This window comes from Haliotis asinina, chromosome 13, assembly GCF_037392515.1.
Source record: "Haliotis asinina isolate JCU_RB_2024 chromosome 13, JCU_Hal_asi_v2, whole genome shotgun sequence".
Classification (NCBI taxonomy): Eukaryota; Metazoa; Mollusca; class Gastropoda; order Lepetellida; family Haliotidae; genus Haliotis; species Haliotis asinina.
Window position 1 is genome coordinate 23,776,963 of NC_090292.1, and position 18,606 is coordinate 23,795,568.

The window sequence follows — 18,606 nt, forward strand, 5'->3', positions numbered from 1 at the left end:
CTTACCAGAATCATGTTTAGAAACGCTCTTAAACATTTTTGATGATATTTGGACGTCTGGAAACTTTCCCTCGTCTTGGCGAGATGCTATATTTGTTCCCATTCCCAAACCTGGACGTGATCATACTGATCCTTCCAATTATAGGCCCATTTCACTAACTAGCTGCGTTTGCAAGACCATGGAGCACATGATAAATAATCGACTTGTTTGGTACTTGGAAACCAATAACCTAATAACAGATATACAGTGTGGTTTCCGTAAAAACAGAAGTACTATCGATCATTTGGTGCGTTTGGAGTCTTTTGTTAAGAATGCCATAATTAATAAACAACACGCAGTGTCAATCTTTTTCGATTTAGAAAAAGCATATGACACAACATGGAAACATGGGATTTTAAAAGATTTACATGATTTTGGATTACGAGGCCGTTTGCCTCAGTTTATATCGAACTTTTTAAATGACAGACAGTTTCAAGTTCGAGTGGGTTCTACCCTGTCTGACCATTATAGTCAGGATCAAGGTGTTCCGCAGGGTAGTATATTGTCTGTCACATTGTTTAGCATTAAGATCAATAGTTTATCCAAGGTTTTAAACGATTCAGTTGATGGATCACTTTTTGTGGATGATTTTAATATTTCTTGTCGTGGTAAAAATATGCATACCATTGAACGGCAACTGCAGTTATGTTTAAACAAAATAAATAAATGGTGTTTAGAAAATGGCTTTAAATTTTCAAAGTCCAAAACTAACTGCATACATTTTTGCCGCAAATACAAACCGCATAAAGACCCTGAACTGTATTTAAACAATACACTTATCAAAGTTGTAAAGGAGGCCAAGTTTTTGGGTCTTATTTTCGACTCCCACTTGACGTTTTTGCCGCATATTAAATCCCTTAAGGCCAACTGTCTGGAGGCACTAGATTTGTTAAAGGTTGTTTCAAATTCTAAATGGGGAGGAGATCAAACTACCCTGCTTAACTTATATAGATCACTTATCCGTTCGAAACTAGATTACGGATCCATCATATAAGGTGGAGCTTGTGAAAGCAACTTAACACTTCTAGACTCTATCCACCACCAAGGTCTAAGACTTTGTCTTGGGTCCTTTAGAACTTCTCCCGTTGAAAGTCTCTACGTTGAGGCTGATGAACCATCTCTTGAGCAGCGCCGTATAAAGTTAGCTTTACAGTACATTACTAAATTATACTCTAACGAATCTAACCCTGCCTATAACTGTGTTTTCAATCCCCTTTATGAGGATTTATACAACAAAAAGTCTTTTCTTGTCCCGCCCCTAGGACATAGAATTAAACCATTTCTTTCTTCGGCCGGCATTGAGCTGGAAAACATAGCTCCATCCCGTCTTCTTTCTTCTCCTCCTTGGCAGTTGGTTAGACCTCAAGTCGACCTAACATTAACTTCATTTAAAAAATCAGAAACTAATGAATTACAATATAAACAAGAATATAATCAATTAAAAATTAATTATAGCAATTACAAACCCTTATTTACAGATGGTTCCAAAGACTTTTGTTCTGACAATGATTTATGTATTTATAATGATGGTTCCAGCACATATTTACATCCTGGGGCAGGGACCTATTCTGCTCTTGACTTGTCATTGACAAATTCAGAACTACTTAATGAATTCGAATGGTCAGTCCATGATGGCCTCTGTGGAAGTGACCATTTTCCTACTGTATTAAAAGCTGTAACACCATCCGATGTTCCTCCATCATCAAGACGAAAATTAAAAAAAGCTAACTGGATTTTATATGAAACACTGTGTGCTGAAAAACTTAAACCTGGAGGTTTTATTGACGTTCCCGATGCTATTAAATGCTTTTCTGATCAACTGAATTCCATAGCTGATGAGTGTATACCAAAGTCCTCTGCAGTTCCACACATAAGAAAACCATGGTTCAACGATGAGTGCAAACAAGCTAGGAAGGCAAGGAAAAAAGCAGAACATTACTTCCGTCGCCATCCTATGGTGCATAATTTAAATAAATCTAAAATTTTAAATGTTAAAGCACGGCGTACCTTTAAACAGAACAAACTCCAATCTTGGCAAAATTATGTATCCAAAATAAATTCTCGGACACCCATGTCCAAGGTATGGAACATGGTCCAAAAAATTAAAGGCAAAGGTACTAAGTCTACTGTCCATCATCTTAAACATGGAGATCAGTTACTTACTGATATATCAGATATCGCAAATAAACTGGGCGACACCCTCGCTAAACACTCTTCCTCTTCAAATTATTTACCTAAATTCCAGCAATACCAAAAACAACAAGAAAAGGAAGCTATTAATTTCAACTCAGATAATGGGGAAGATTACAATGAAACTTTTTCTATTTATGAGCTCCATACTGCTCTTGATCAAGCTCATGATACCGCTACAGGAGATGATAACATACATTATCAACTCCTGAAGCACTTACCAGAATCCTGTTTAGAGACGCTCTTGTATATATTTGATGACATTTGCACTTCCGGGAAATTTCCTTCTTCATGGCGCAATTACAAACCCTTATTTACAGATGGTTCCAAAGACGGTGGTGCAGTAGCTTGTGCCACTGTCATTGGATCAAGAACAATATCTTCTCGAATTCCAAATAACAGCTCTATTTTTACTGCAGAAGCGAACGCCATATTAACAGCTCTCAAATATATTCAAAGACACCCTAAACATAACCAATATATTATCTTTTCCGACTCTCTTTCTTGCCTTCAGGCCATCAAAAATATTTCTTGTAAACATCCACTTTTAATAGAAATAATTGAATTAATTAATAATCTTGCTACTGGCCAATACGACATCGTCTTTTGTTGGTTACCAAGCCATGTAGGCATTTCTGGCAATACAATGGCTGATCTTGCTGCCAAGGCAGCACTCAAGAAACCCGTGACTCCACTTCTTATCCCATACTCTGATTATAAAGCTACAATCAGATCGTACATCCGAGACCTGATGCAAAAGAGGTGGGACACCCAAGTGGGTATGAATAAATTACATGCAATAAAACCTTATATTGGTTATACCCACTTGAGTTGTCAGTCCAGATTTGAGGAGGTCATTATGAGGCGATGTCGTATTGGCCATACACGATATACTCATGAATACCTTTTGAAAGGTGAGGATCCTCCATTCTGCATCCCTTGTGATGAAAGAATCACAGTCAAGCATATCCTGCTTGACTGTGTAGAGTATTCCATCACAAGGGATCAGTATTTTAACTCACGAACTATGCAGGATATTTTTACTCATACCAGCTCTCATTTAATTATTGCCTTCTTAAAAGAATTAGATTTGTTATCAGAATTGTAAATAGATACATATTTTTATTATTGGTAGTCTAGATTAATAACTGAGATTGTTAGTGGCTGTGCCCTCGAGGGGGGGGGGGGGGGGGGGGGTTGAAGTATTGTAAAATTATTGTCCTCCTGAGAGGGTACGTAAGTCCAAAACATTCTCTGTAAATTTAGTACGACCAAACTTTTAATCGTAGTATATTTGTTGTTTTTAATAATGGCTAACTTTCAGTATAATCGCCAACGGCTGAGGGGATGGTGTAAATCCATCTGGGGTCCACGCAGGTAGCAAAGGTACTGTAAGTCCCCATAGCCCCTAGTATGGTGATCTACCTTCAGTTGTTGGCGATCTGCAGCCCGTATTTTATGTTGTATTGTCCGAATAGTGGTAATTGTTTTAACTCTCCAAACTAGTTTTAATTGTAAATGTGATGCTCTAGTAGTTTTACTGTCCTTTGACGACAGGATTTTATAATGTATACATATTTCATTTCAGTATCAAAATGTTCTCGTCACGATATGGCTGAAATATTGCCAATGTGACGTTAAGTATTAACTCACTCACTCACTCACTTTTTCATGTCCAAATGCTCCTAAATCAGTGAAGGCAGGCTATTGTAACATACAAGTTGATACCTACATCCCCAACCTGCTCAGGTGTTTTAAATGCCAGAAATATGGACATGGCGTGAATACTTGCACATTGTCTGTTGTGTGTGCTCACTGTGGCGAGAAGACACACACAACAGAAGATTGTGACAGTGATTATAAAAAAATGCACCAATTGCTCAGGCGACCATTCTTCATTTTGTAAGCAATGTCCTATTTAGAAAGAGCAAATGGAAATCAATAAAATCAAATTTACTCAAAATATCTCTTTTTCCGAGCCCAAAAAAATGATAAAAAGAGATCTGATCTTCCACAAACTTATGCTACAGTAGCAAAAACATCATCGGGATCTAAATGTAACACTACATCAACCACAGGCTGCCAAACTACCTTGACTTGGGTAAATTGCGATTCTCCACAGCTTTTGTACCCAGCTATATCATCACAGACTGATGAATCACTTCCTAGTACCTCACAGTCTTCTTCTGATCACAAATCATCATCTCAGTCACACTCAAAGTCTCAATCCACAGCTCATAGTCAACAAACGGTGAAAAATAAATCGAAGCCAAAGCCTGATGCTTCAAAACAACAAAGTGGCAGAGCTCCTAAAGGGTCACAGAACAAAATTCAATTGTTCAATAAATACGGGTCTCTTGAAGACATGGACGTTTCTGAAAACGTCCATTCTAGGGCACATGGCTTGTCGCCCTCCAAAAGAGTGCGGGGTAGATCCCCAATAAATCCCCCCAAAAGATAGTTTATTCCAGTAATATTGTACAGTGGAACTGCAGAGGATTAAGGACTAATTTACATGAATTACAGCTATTAGTCCAAGATTTTATACCTTCAGCGATATGTCTCCAAGAGACATATTTAAAACAAACAGATACATTTAAATTTCGTCAGTTTAATGCATATCATTGTTTTTCACCTCCGGGTGATCGGGCCACTGGAGGATCATCCATTCTAGTCAAACAAAACTTTATTCAAAGCCTTGTTTCACTTAATACTAATATGCAGGCTGTTGCCGTGAGAATTACGTTACATGTAGCGTTTACGCTATGCTCTCTTTATATTTCTCCGTCTTCGACGTTTGCCAGAACTGATCTTCAAGCTCTATATGATTAGCTCCCGAAGCCCTGTATTATAATGGGAGATTTAAATCGGCACAACCCACTCTGGGGTAGTGTAACTACAAACACTAAAGGTAAGTTGTTGGAGGACTTTTGTTCTGACAATGATTTATGTATTTATAATGATGGTTCCAGCACATATTTACATCCTGGGGCAGGGACCTATTCTGCTCTTGACTTGTCATTGACAAATTCAGAACTACTTAATGAATTCGAATGGTCAGTCCATGATGGCCTCTGTGGAAGTGACCATTTTCCTACTGTATTAAAAGCTGTAACACCATCCGATGTTCCTCCATCATCAAGACGAAAATTAAAAAAAGCTAACTGGATTTTATATGAAACACTGTGTGCTGAAAAACTTAAACCTGGAGGTTTTATTGACGTTCCCGATGCTATTAAATGCTTTTCTGATCAACTGAATTCCATAGCTGATGAGTGTATACCAAAGTCCTCTGCAGTTCCACACATAAGAAAACCATGGTTCAACGATGAGTGCAAACAAGCTAGGAAGGCAAGGAAAAAAGCAGAACATTACTTCCGTCGCCATCCTATGGTGCATAATTTAAATAAATCTAAAATTTTAAATGTTAAAGCACGGCGTACCTTTAAACAGAACAAACTCCAATCTTGGCAAAATTATGTATCCAAAATAAATTCTCGGACACCCATGTCCAAGGTATGGAACATGGTCCAAAAAATTAAAGGCAAAGGTACTAAGTCTACTGTCCATCATCTTAAACATGGAGATCAGTTACTTACTGATATATCAGATATCGCAAATAAACTGGGCGACACCCTCGCTAAACACTCTTCCTCTTCAAATTATTTACCTAAATTCCAGCAATACCAAAAACAACAAGAAAAGGAAGCTATTAATTTCAACTCAGATAATGGGGAAGATTACAATGAAACTTTTTCTATTTATGAGCTCCATACTGCTCTTGATCAAGCTCATGATACCGCTACAGGAGATGATAACATACATTATCAACTCCTGAAGCACTTACCAGAATCCTGTTTAGAGACGCTCTTGTATATATTTGATGACATTTGCACTTCCGGGAAATTTCCTTCTTCATGGCGTGATGCCATAGTAGTACCAATACCTAAACCTGGACGTGATCATACGGATCCGTCCAATTATCGGCAGATTTCGTTAACTAGCTGTGTTTGCAAGACCATGGAACGCATGATAAATAATCGACTTGTTTGGTATTTGGAAACTAATAACCTTATCACAGAGATACAATGTGGTTTCCGGAAAAATAGAAGTCCTGTCGATGACTTAGTGCGTTTAGAATTATTTGTAAAAAACGCACTAATTAACAAACAACACGCTGTGTCTATCTTTTTTGATGTTGAAAAAGCATATGACACTACTTGGAAATATGGCATTTTACGAGATTTACATGACTTCGGTTTGCGAGGTCGTTTGCCTCAATTTATTGCCAAGTTTTTAAATAACAGACAATTCCAGGTCCGTGTGGGTTCTACCCTGTCTGATCATTACAGTCAGGATCAGGGTGTTCCACAAGGCAGTATTTTGTCAGTCACTCTTTTTAGCATCAAGATCAACAGTTTATCAAAAGTTTTAAACGATTCAATTGATGGATCGTTATTGGTGGATGATTTTAATATTTCTTGTCCTGGTAAAAATATGCATACTATTGAACGGCAATTGTAGTTGTGTTTAAAGAAGATTAATAAATGGTGTCTTGAAAACGGTTTTAAATTTTCTAAATCGAAAACTAACTGCATACATTTTTGTCGTAAATACAAACCACATAAAGACCCTGAACTGTCTCTAGATGGCACGCCCATTAAAGTTGTGAAGGCAGCCAAATTCTTGGGTCTAATCTTTGATTCACAGTTAACGTTTTTATAACATATTAAATCACTTAAAACTGAATGCCTCAAAGCTCTTGACTTGTTGAACGTAGTTTCAAATTCAAAATGGGGAGGGGATCAAGCTACTCTTCTCCACCTGTATCGATCACTCGTTCGTTCTAAACTTGATTATGGCTCCATCGTATATGGTGGAGCCTGCAAAAGCAATCTTAAACTTCTTGATCCTGTCCATCACCAAGGTCTAAGACTTTGTCTTGGGTCCTTCAGAACTTCACCTATTGACAGTCTTTACGTTGAGGCCGATGAAGCATCTCTTGCACAACGCCGTGTCAAATTATTTTTACAAGATATCACAAAACTATACTCTAACGAATCTAACCCTGTATATAACTGTGTCTTCAATCCTCTTTATAAGGAATTGTATAGCAAAAAGTCTTCTCTTGTTCCATCTCTTGGGCTCAGAATAAAGCCGTTTATTGCTGCTGCTGGCAGTGAGCTGAACAATATAGCTCCTTTCCGTCTTCTTTCCTCTCCCCCTTGGCAGTTGGTCAGGCCACAGGTTGACCTAACATTAACTACATTTAAAAAATCAGAAACCAATGAATTACAGTATAAACAAGAATATAATCAATTGAAACATAAATATAACAATTACAAATCCTTATTTACAGATGGGTCCAAGGACGGTGGTGCAGTTGCTTGTGCTACTGTCATTGGATCCAGAACAATATCTTCTAGATTACCAGATAATAGTTCTATTTTTACAGCAGAAGCTAACGCCATATTAACAGCTCTAAAATATATTCAAAGGCACCAAAACGTAAACAATATATAATCTATTCAGACTCTCTTTCTTGTCTTCAGGTGATTAAAAATTTATCATGTACACACCCACTTTTAATTGACATTATTGAATTGTATAATAATCTTGCTACTGGCCAATACGACATCGTCTTCTGTTGGTTACCCAGCCATGTAGGCATTTCAGGGAACACAATGGCCACAAATATAGACACCCGAAACGTAAATAGTATATAATATATTCAGACTCTCTTTCTTGCCTTCAAGCTATTAAAAATATTTCCGGTAAACATCCACTTTTAATAGAAATTATGGACCTGTATAATACTCTTGCTACTGGCCAATACGACATCGTCTTTTGTTGGTTACCCAGTCACGTAGGTATTTCTGGGAATGTGATGGCCGATCTTGCTGCCAAGGCAGCACTCACCAAATCTGTGACACCACTTCTTCTTCCATATTCAGATTACAAAGCTTGCATTAGAACGTATATCCGTGATCTGATGCAGAAGAGGTGGAACACTCAAGTGTAGGTATAAATAAATTACATGAAATAAAACCTTATATCGGTTATACTTACTTGGGTTGTCAGTCCAGATTTGAGGAGGTCATTATGCGACGATGTCGCATTGGCCATACGAGGTATACTATTAAAAGGTGAAGATCCTCCGTTTTGTATCCCTTGTGATGAAAGAATCACAGTCAAGCATGTCCTGCTTGACTGTGTTGAATATTCCATCACAAGGGATAAATATTTTAATTCACGACCTTTGAACGATCTTTTTAATTCTGTTAGCTCTCATTTAATTATTGCATTTTTTAAAGAATTAGATTTGCTAAATGAATTGTAAATAGAAAAATATTTTATGCTTGGAAGTTTGAATTAGTAACTTAGAGTGTTAGTGGCTGTATCCTCGAGGGGGGTTAAAGCACTGTAACATTATTGTCCTCCTGAGAGGGTACGTAAGTCCCAAAACATTTGAAGTCAAATTTGATCTTCCATTTTGTCTTAGCCGTAGAATATGTGTCGTTTTATTTTGTGGCTAATCTTGCATACAATCACCAGCAGCTGAGGGGATGAGGGGATCCAGCTACGGACCATGCAGGTAGCAGAAGTACTGTAAGTCCCCCTGGCCCCTAGTATGATCTACCTTCAGTTGCTGGTGATCTATATAGCCTGTTTTTATATTGTTTTGTCTCAACAGGAATATTAGTTTTATTTCTTATTGTGATATTCTAGTTGTTTTACTGTCCTTCGTTGACAGGTTTTTATGATATACATAGATTCCTTTTTAAGAATGCTCTCGTCACGATATGGCTGCAATACTGCCGATGTGACATTAAATGTTAACTCACTCACTCACTTTCTTGAGACGGTTTCCTTTTTTGTCTGGAAAAATCTTGTCGTAGCCACTGCAACAAACAAAATACAATACCCTGACAGAAACTTTATGTTTCAACAAAACTGACGTATATTATAGGGTGATTACAAAATTATAACAAGAAGTCGTTACCAAACACATGCACACGATTCAAGCGGTTGAACAAAATCGCCTATGAACATCACATTTAGGTGCATAATTTTTCTGTGCAACAAAAGTCACGTTTGGAGCTCAAGAAATGAGCATTCTTAATTAAATGACAGTGGGTTGTGCTCATTTTTTGTTGTACACTGATGCGTATACGACAGAGCATTAAGCAGAACTGCAATACCTTGAAACTCAGCGTGCGGAATAACAGGGAGAGCTGCCTTAGCGTCCTCATATTCTGTCCTGTTTCCAACCAGAAAAAATACAATTCTAAACTATTGTCAGCACAATGAAGAAAAATTCATGTCGAGGTTATTGTAGAAACACCTGAAGTTTTACTTGTTGAATGGTTTAATGCATTGAAACTCTTGCAGTTACTGTATTTAAATCATATTAAAGCATATTCTTACGTCTGTTGTGGATTTAGGGTCATTCCTCTTACAGACTCATCATTCCGTAGAGTCTGCCTCACAGTTGTATGTGAAAGTAAATTCATGGGAAAAATGCAATTAGCATTTTGAAAAACCTAACCTAAAAACATGACTAGCAGGTATTACAACTAAAGTCTTCAATAAAGTCGAATACTGCTAATACAGCATCGTATAAGAATATCTTGCCTGAGAACGTTACAAACATTTACAAAGAAATAAACAATCAATTTAGTTTTTAAAATATATTTGTGTTAAATTTGATTTTGAAATGCCTTAGCGATGAAGGAGTAAGCATTAACTCCGAAACGTTGTGTTCTCATATAAAGAAGTTGATATCCATAAAATCTTCATTCTTATGCATTTCACTTCTAAATGCCCTTCAAAGACTTGAGTTGTGTTTAGATAAAATAGATAAATGGTGTCTTGAAAACGGCTTCAGATTTTCTAACTCAAAAACCAATTGCATACACTTCTGTTGTAAATACAAAGCCCATAAAGACCCAGAACTATTTCTACGTGATACTCCAATCAAAGTGGTCAAGAAGGCCAAGTTCCTGGGACTTATTTTCGATTCACATTTGACCTCTTTGCCCCATATTAAATCCCTAAAATCAAATGCTTGAACACACTCGATTTATTAAAGGATATTTCTAATTCAAAGCGGTGAGGTTATCAGACTATCCTCCTTCACTTATATAGATCACTGGTCCCCTCTAAACTTGATTATGGCTCCATCGTATATGCAAAAGGAGCCTGAAACTATTAGATTCTGTCCATCACCAAGGTCTAAGACTTTGTCTTGGTTCCTTCAGAACTTCACCTGTTGACAGTCTCTATGCTGAACTATCTCTTACACAACGTCGTATTAAATTATCCTTACACTACATTTTTAAATTATACTCTAATGAATCTAACCCTGCATATAACTGTGTGTTCAATCCACTGTATGAGGATTTGTACGACAAGAAGTCTTCTCTTGTACCACCTCTAGGGCGCAGAATGAAACCCTTTTTTTCTTCGCCCGGCATTGAGTTGCAAAACATAGCTCCATCCCGTGTTCTTTTTTCTCCTCCTTGGCAGTTGGTTAGGCCCCAAGTAGACCTTACATTAACTACATTAACTACATTTTAAAAAATCAGAAACGGATGAATTACAGTGTAACAAGAATATCATTAATTGAAACATAGCATTAATTGAAATATAGCAATCATAAATCCTTATTTACAGATGGGTCCAAGGATGGGGCGCAGTGGCTTGTGCCACTGTCATTGGATCCAGAACAATATCTTCTAGATTACCAGATTATAGTTCTACTTTTACAGCAGAAGCTAACGCCACACTAACGTCTCTCAAATACATACAAAGAAACCCTACACATAAACAGTATATAATATATTCCGAATCTCTATCTTCCCTTCAGGTTATTAAACATATTTCTTGAAAACATCCACTTTTAATTGAAATTATTGAATTATACAATAATCTACAGGCCAATATGATATCGTCTTTTGTTGGTTATCAAGCCATGTGGGCATTTCTGGTAACGCAATGGCCGATCTTGCTGCCAAAGCAGCACTCAACAAATCTGTAACACCACTTCTTATTCCATACACTGATTATACAGCTAACATTAGATCTCATATCCGTGATCTGATGCCGAAGAAGTGGGACACCCAGGTAGGCATCAATAAATTACATGTAATAAAATCGTATATTGGTTATTCCTACTTGGGTTGTCAGTCGAGATTTGAAGAGGTGATCATACGGCGATGTCGTATTGGCCTTACTAGATATACTCATTCATACCTATTGAAAGGTGAGGATCCTCCGTTTTGCATCCCTTGTGATGAGAGAACCACGGACAAGTATATTCTGCTTGACTGTGTTGAATCATCCATCACAAGGGATAAATATTTCAATGTCAAGACAATTAAGGGCTTTTCTAACACCGTTCGTTCTCATTTAATTCTTGGATTTTTAAAAGAAATTGACTTCATCATTGAGTTTTGATTATTATGTTCTGTAGGTAGTTGCATTTTAATTCATGGTAGTTTAGATTAGTAACGTGAATTGTTAGTGGCTGTACAGTCAAAGGGGGTTAAAATATTGTTCAATTATTGTACTCCTGAGAGGGTACGTAAGTCCCAAAACATTTCCTGTAGGTTTAGTCTTCAACTGTTTTTAATGGTAGTATATGTGTATTTTTAATTCTTGGCTAGATGTGACTAAATTGCTAACAGCTGAGTGGATGATGTAAATCCATCTAGGGTCCATGCAGGTAGCAAAGGTACTGTAAGTCCCCATGGCCCCTAGTATGGTCATCTACCTTCAGTTGTTGTCAATCGCTCGCCTGATTTTATGTTGTATTGTCCGAATAGTGATGTTAGTTTTAACTTTCCATGCTAGTTTTAATTGAAATTGTGATATTCTAGTTTTTTTACTATCCTTCGTTGACGGGTTTTTATAATGTATATATGCTCTTTTTCATTGTTGAATGTTCTCGTCACAATATGGCTGAGATATTGCCGATGTGACGTTAAATATTAACTCACTCACTCTTGCCTTCAGACTATTAGAAATATTTCTTGTAAACATCCGCTTTTAATTGAAATTATTGAATTGTGCAATAATCTTGCTACTGGTCAGTGCGACATCGTCCTTTGTTGGTTACATAGTCACGTTGGCATGTCTGGTAACACAACGGCCGATCTTGCTGCCAAGGCAGCACTCAACAATCTATGACACCACTTCTTTTTCCATACTCAGATTATAAAGCTACAGTAAGATCTTCTATCCGTGATCTGATGCAGAAGAAGTGGAACACCCAGGTAGGTATAAATAAATTACATGCAGTAAAACATTATATCGGTTATACTTACTTGGGTTGTCAGTCCAGATTTGAGGAGGTCAATATGCGACGATATCGCATTGACCATACGAGGTATACTCACGATTATCTATTAAAAGATCCTCCGTTTTGTATCCCTTGTGATGAAAGAACCACAGTCAAGCATGCCATAATGTTAACTCTCATTTAATTATTGCAGTTTTAAAAGAATTAGATTTGCTGAATGAATTGTAAATAGATAAATATTTTATGCTTGGAAGTTTGAATTAGGAACTTAGTATGTTAGTGGCTGTATCCTTGAGGGAGGTTAAAAGACTGTATAATTATTGTCCTCCTCAGAGGGTACGTAAGTCCAAAAACATTTGAAGTCAAATTTGATCTGCCATTTCTTTTATTCGTAGTATTTCTGTCATTTCAATGTGTGGCTAATCTTACATACAATCACCAGCAGCTGAGGGGATGGTGTAAATCCAGCTAAGGACCATGAAAGGTAGTAGAAGTGCTGTAAGCCCCCATCGCCCCTAGTATGGTGATCTACCTTCAGTTGATGGTGATCTATATAGCCTATTTTTATATTATATTGTCTGAATAGGGATATTAGTTTTAACTTTTCACGCTGAGTTTTATTTTGTATTGTGATATTCTAGTTGTTTTACTGTCCTTCGTCGACAGCTTTTTATCATATACATAGATTCTTTTTTAAGAATGCTCTCGTCACGATATGGCTGCAATACTGCCGATGTGACGTTAAATATTACCTCACTCACTCACTACCCCCAATAAGGGCCGCTTCTAAAGTGGAAAAAATGTAGGTGTTTCACATGTATTTCTCTCTGACCGCGAGAAGCAAATCCTTGAGCGATCAGGATACATATTCTACGAACGATACCAAATTTCAAAACAATTGATTTCGTTCACCTCTTCCAAAAAACCAATTTCACGCATTTAATGGAAAACTGCTAGTTATGCTCTCAAACTGCTCGGAGCCTGAGACAACTTAACATGTTAGTGCAACTGATCACCCCGTTGGAAGAAAGCAATGTGTTTTATTAAAAAATATAGACGTAGACTACAAACATCAGGGCCGCCTCCCACTTGAGGTTGCAGAATGCCTAATCATACACGAGTTTCTCCAAAATATTGGAAATTTATATGATCAGGCCTGTGTTGGATGGGCCCTACGATATACAAAACTCGTTAGAAATTTAGCAAAGAACAGCATGTGTAGGAATGATCAATGTATTTACCGGCTACTATCAGGAGAATCAGAACCCGCTCAAGGGTTTAATTTGGAAATTATACCGCGCCAATTACGGAACTACGGTGGGCCAAAGGGGTTGGAAGTAGCAGCACCACCATGCAGTGAACATCGAAAAGCTGCCGACGTCCTGGAAGGAGTCTACGTATGCAAAAAGTTTACTATAGCCAAACACGAAGGGAAGAATAGGCTGTTGCTGCTTCTTGAGTCATGGAGTGGAAACACATTACGGACTGTGACAATACTGACTTTTTGTCTGCGTCAGTTTCAAGAACGGACATAGAAAATACAATCAAAATGTTGAAATCTGATAAATCCATATATATTGATGGAACACCACCCGATTTATACAAACGTGCTCATAGTAAACTTGTTTAAAGCTATTCTAGATTGCGGCATTTTCCCTGGCAGTTTTACTGTTGGCATTCTACTCTAACAAAGGAAGCTGTCATGAACCAAATAACTATCGAAGAATGAAAGACGCCTAAATTATTGCCATTTACCTTAAACTATATTTACCTGTATAGATTTCAAATTGTTCACCTGTTCATGTGTAATATTTCGGTGACTGAAATCAGTTCTTGGTTATTTGGACATAAACACTGAACAAAGCTCTTCTTATACAGACACACTGTTGGGCACACTGTTTTGAAAGAAGTTTCGGTATTAAATGTGATATGAAGACTGTTGGCAATCATCAACTTTTTTATAGAACGTATTGTTGCCTGTTATCGGAAACATTCTTTTATGCATCACGGCAGAATATGTCGTTCTGCGTCACTGGTTGACTCCCACTGTAATAACTATCAGTTGTTTTTTTTACTGGACAAGTTTAAATATACACCTATGATATTCTATCCATTTCGATGTTTTTTTCTAAAAGTTCTTGATGCAGGCAAACATTTTATGCGTTTTTATATAGCTTTTATATGCACGATATGACTGATATGGCATTCGTAGTCCCTCACTCACGCTCTGACTGGCAGGCTTGTAATAGTAGCTTTGTTATAGACACGTACCCACATTTACTCGCTACCTCGCTAGCATTTAAGCCATGATTATTCCTCGTGGTTAAATCTACAATTCGCTTTGACAGTACATAATTCACCATGTCTTCATCTCCGTGTGTACAGGCGATATGAAGGACATTTTCACCATCACTATTTACTACTGAAGGATCGGCTCTACTCTCTAGTAGCAATTCAAACACACCGAATGTACTTTGTCTTGCTGCTAAAAGCAGTGGTGTCATCCCTTTCGACCCTCTACAGTTTATATCAACAACGTGTAACTTGAGGATATGCTCCACTATCTCCTCATCTTCCCCCATACAGGCGAAATGAAGGATGCTGTTACCATCACTATCTACTACTGAAAGATTCGCTTCACCTTCTAGTAGCAATTCAAACACACTGAATGTACTTTGTCTTGCTGCTAACAGCAGTGGTGTCATCCCTTTCGACCCTCTACAGTTTATATCAACAACCTGTAACTTGAGGATATGCTTCACTATCTCCTCATCTTCTCCCATACAGGCGAAATGAAGGATGCTGTTACCATCACTATCTACTACTGAAAGATTCGCTCCACTCTCTAGTAGCAATTCAAACACACCGAATGTACTTTGTCTTGCTGCTAAAAGCAGTGGTGTCATCCCTTTCGACCCTCTACAGTTTATATCAACAACCTGTAACTTGAGGATATGCTTCACTATCTCCTCATCTTCTCCCATACAGGCGAAATGAAGGATGCTGTTACCATCATTATCTACTGCTGAAAAATTCGCTCCACCCTCTAGTAGCAATTTAAACACGCCATATGTACTGTACTCTGCTGCTACCAGCAGTGGTGTTTTCCCTTTAAATCCTCTACAGTTTGTGTCCAGAGTGTGTAGCTTGAGGATATGCTTCACTATTTCCTCATTTTCTCCCATAGAGGCGAAATGAAGGATGCTGTTACCATCATTATCTACTGCTGAAAGATTCGCTCCACCCTCTAGTAGCAATTTAAACACGCCATATGTGCTGCACTTTGCTGCTAACAGCAGTGGTGTCCTCCCTTTCGATCCTCTACAGTTTATGTCCAGAGTGTGTAGCTTCAGGACATGCTTCACTATCTCCTCATCCCCTCGCATACAGGCCAAATGAAGGGCGTTGTCACCATCTCTATTTACTAAAGAAGGATCCGCTCCGCTTTCCAGTAGCAACTGAAACACATTGCGTGACTGATATTTTACCGCTAACAGTAGTGGTGTCATATCATTAAATCTACAGTTTATATCCACAATGTGTAACCTGAGGATACGCTTGACTATCTCCACATCTTCTCCCTCACAGGCCAAATGAAGGATGTTCTTACCATCATTTTCAAATCCTGACAGATCAGCTCCTTTCCTCACCAGATTATCAAATACTTCTCTTTTCGCACACCATGCTGCAATCATCACTGGTGTCACTCCATCATTGTTTTTTGCATTTATATCCACAATATTTTGCATCAGGATATAATTGACTATCTTAACATGTCCTCCTCGAGAAGCCAAATGAAGGATATTGTCTCCATCCCCGTCAATTACTGACAGATCAGCTTCTTTTTTCACGAGAATATCAAATGCTTCGTTTTTTGCAAGACATGCCGCAATCATTACTGGTGTCATTTCTTCATCCCCTTTAGAGTTTATATCCACAATGTTTTGCATCAGGATATAAGTCACTATCTTAACATTTCCTCCTCGACAAGCCGAATGAAGGATGTTGTCACCATCGTCGTTAATTTCTGACAGATCAGCTCCTTTTTGGACAAGGATATCAAATGCTTCGGTTTTCCCATGATATGCTGCAAGCATCACTGGTGTCATTTCTTCATCCCCTTTACCATTTATTTCCACAATGTTTTGCATCAGGATGTAAGTCACTATCTTTAGATTTCCTCCTCGACAAGCCCAATGAAGGATGTTGTCGCCATCCTCGTCTATTTCTGACAGACCAGCTCCCTTTTTGACAAGAATATCAAATAGTTCTCTTTTCCCATGATATGCTGCAAGTAGCACTGGAGTCATTTCTTCACAATCTTTACTATTTATGTCCACACTGGTTTGGTTCAGAACATACTTCACTGTGTCCACATGTCCTCCAATGCAGGCAAGATGGAGACTGTTTCTACTTTTCTGGTTCACTGCTAAAGTATTCGCACCTTTTTCTATCAATAACCCAAACACATCTTTTTTCCCATGATATGCGGCTAACAACAATGGAGTCATGTTATTTTCATCGTTGCCGTTAATGTCAACAATGTTTTGTGTCAGGATATATTTCACAATATTCACACTTCCTCCTTGACAGGCCCAGTGAAGAATATTTCTGTTTGTACTATCCTTTGTTAAGGTGTCAGCTCCTCTCTCTATCAGAAAGTGAAACACAACTTTAATCCCATAACCAGCTGCCAACAACAATGGTGCAATGCCCTTGTCATCTGTACTGTTTATATACAGAACGTTATGTTTTAGGACATATTTCACTATATCTACATTTCCTCCCTGACAGGATACATGGAGGATATTTTCACAATGATCGTTCTCTTTTGATATATCAGCTCCTATTTTCATAAGGAAACAAAACACGTCCTTCTTCCCAAACAGTGCTGCTGACATCAAAGCCGTTGTCCCGTTTCCTCCCCTACTTTCAATGTCTATGATCTTCAGTGAGTGGATGTACTTCACTATCCCCAGATTTCCCTCCATACAGGCGACGTGTAAGATATTATTATTCGCATCATCTAATACGGTCAAATTTGCGCCTTTCTCCACAAGTAATTCCAGCAATGCCCTGTGTCCTGCTACTGCCGCTATCATTGCTGGCGTCCTACCAGCTTGTCCTCTCGAGTTGACGTTGGCAGGATCATGAGACAATAAGTATTTAACTTGATGCAAGTCTCCTATTCTGCAGGCATCAATAAGAGTAGTGTTAACGAAGGCCCGGTTATGTGTTTGATGATGTTCATCTGAAAGAAACGATGAAAACATGACACAGTTTTCAGTTTTAGACCCATGTTAATTTAACCCATTACGCTCCACGCACCCCAAAATGCTGTACATCTATAGAGCTGAAACAGAGGTATACAGGGATTCAATAGTTATTTGAGTGAGTGAGTGAGTAAGTTAATATTCAACGTCATACCGAGAATATTGCAGCCATATCGTGACGAGAACTATTCATTATAAAAATTGCAAATAAATTAATAGCACCTAAAAACTGTCAACGAAGGACAGAAAACTAACTAGAACATCACTGAGTAATGTAGTGTAAAACTAGTGATTAGACCTAAATCAGTGTATGTATAAAGGACAATACAATATAAAAATGAGCTATACTTTGCCAGAACGGAAGGCAGATCACCATACTAAGAACCATTGGGACTTACGGAACATTTACTTCCTGCATGGACCCTAGCTGGATTTACATTATCCCATCAACTGATGTAAAACTTAAATTTACATCAAATGTTTTTGGACTTATGTACCCTCTCAGGAGGACAATTATTTTACGGTACTTCAACCCTCTTTGAGGGTACAGCCACTAACGATTTGACTTACTGATAAAATATTCCAATTTTAAAATATTTATCTATTTACAGTTCAGTTAACAAATCTAATTCCTTTCAAAATACAAAAATTAAAAGAGGACTAATATTGCTAAAAAGATCCTTCATCGTTCGTGAATATTGATATCTTGTGATGGAATATTCAACACAGTCAAGCAGGATATGCTTGACTGTGATTCTTTCATCACAAGGGGTACAAAACGGATAATCCTCTCCTTTAAGC

At 37.8% G+C, this 18,606-nt stretch overlaps 1 protein-coding gene across 1 annotated transcript in view; it reads right to left on the bottom strand.

Moving 5' to 3' along the window:
- LOC137259444 (serine/threonine-protein phosphatase 6 regulatory ankyrin repeat subunit B-like) overlaps positions 1-17,043 on the bottom strand; it is an 89,969-nt gene extending 72,926 nt beyond the window's left edge. The window contains exon 1 of the mRNA XM_067797100.1: positions 15,006-17,043. Within this exon, the coding sequence (XP_067653201.1) occupies positions 15,006-17,043 (2,038 nt within the window). The remainder of the gene's footprint in view (positions 1-15,005) is intronic.
- Between the last annotated feature and the right edge of the window lie 1,563 nt (positions 17,044-18,606).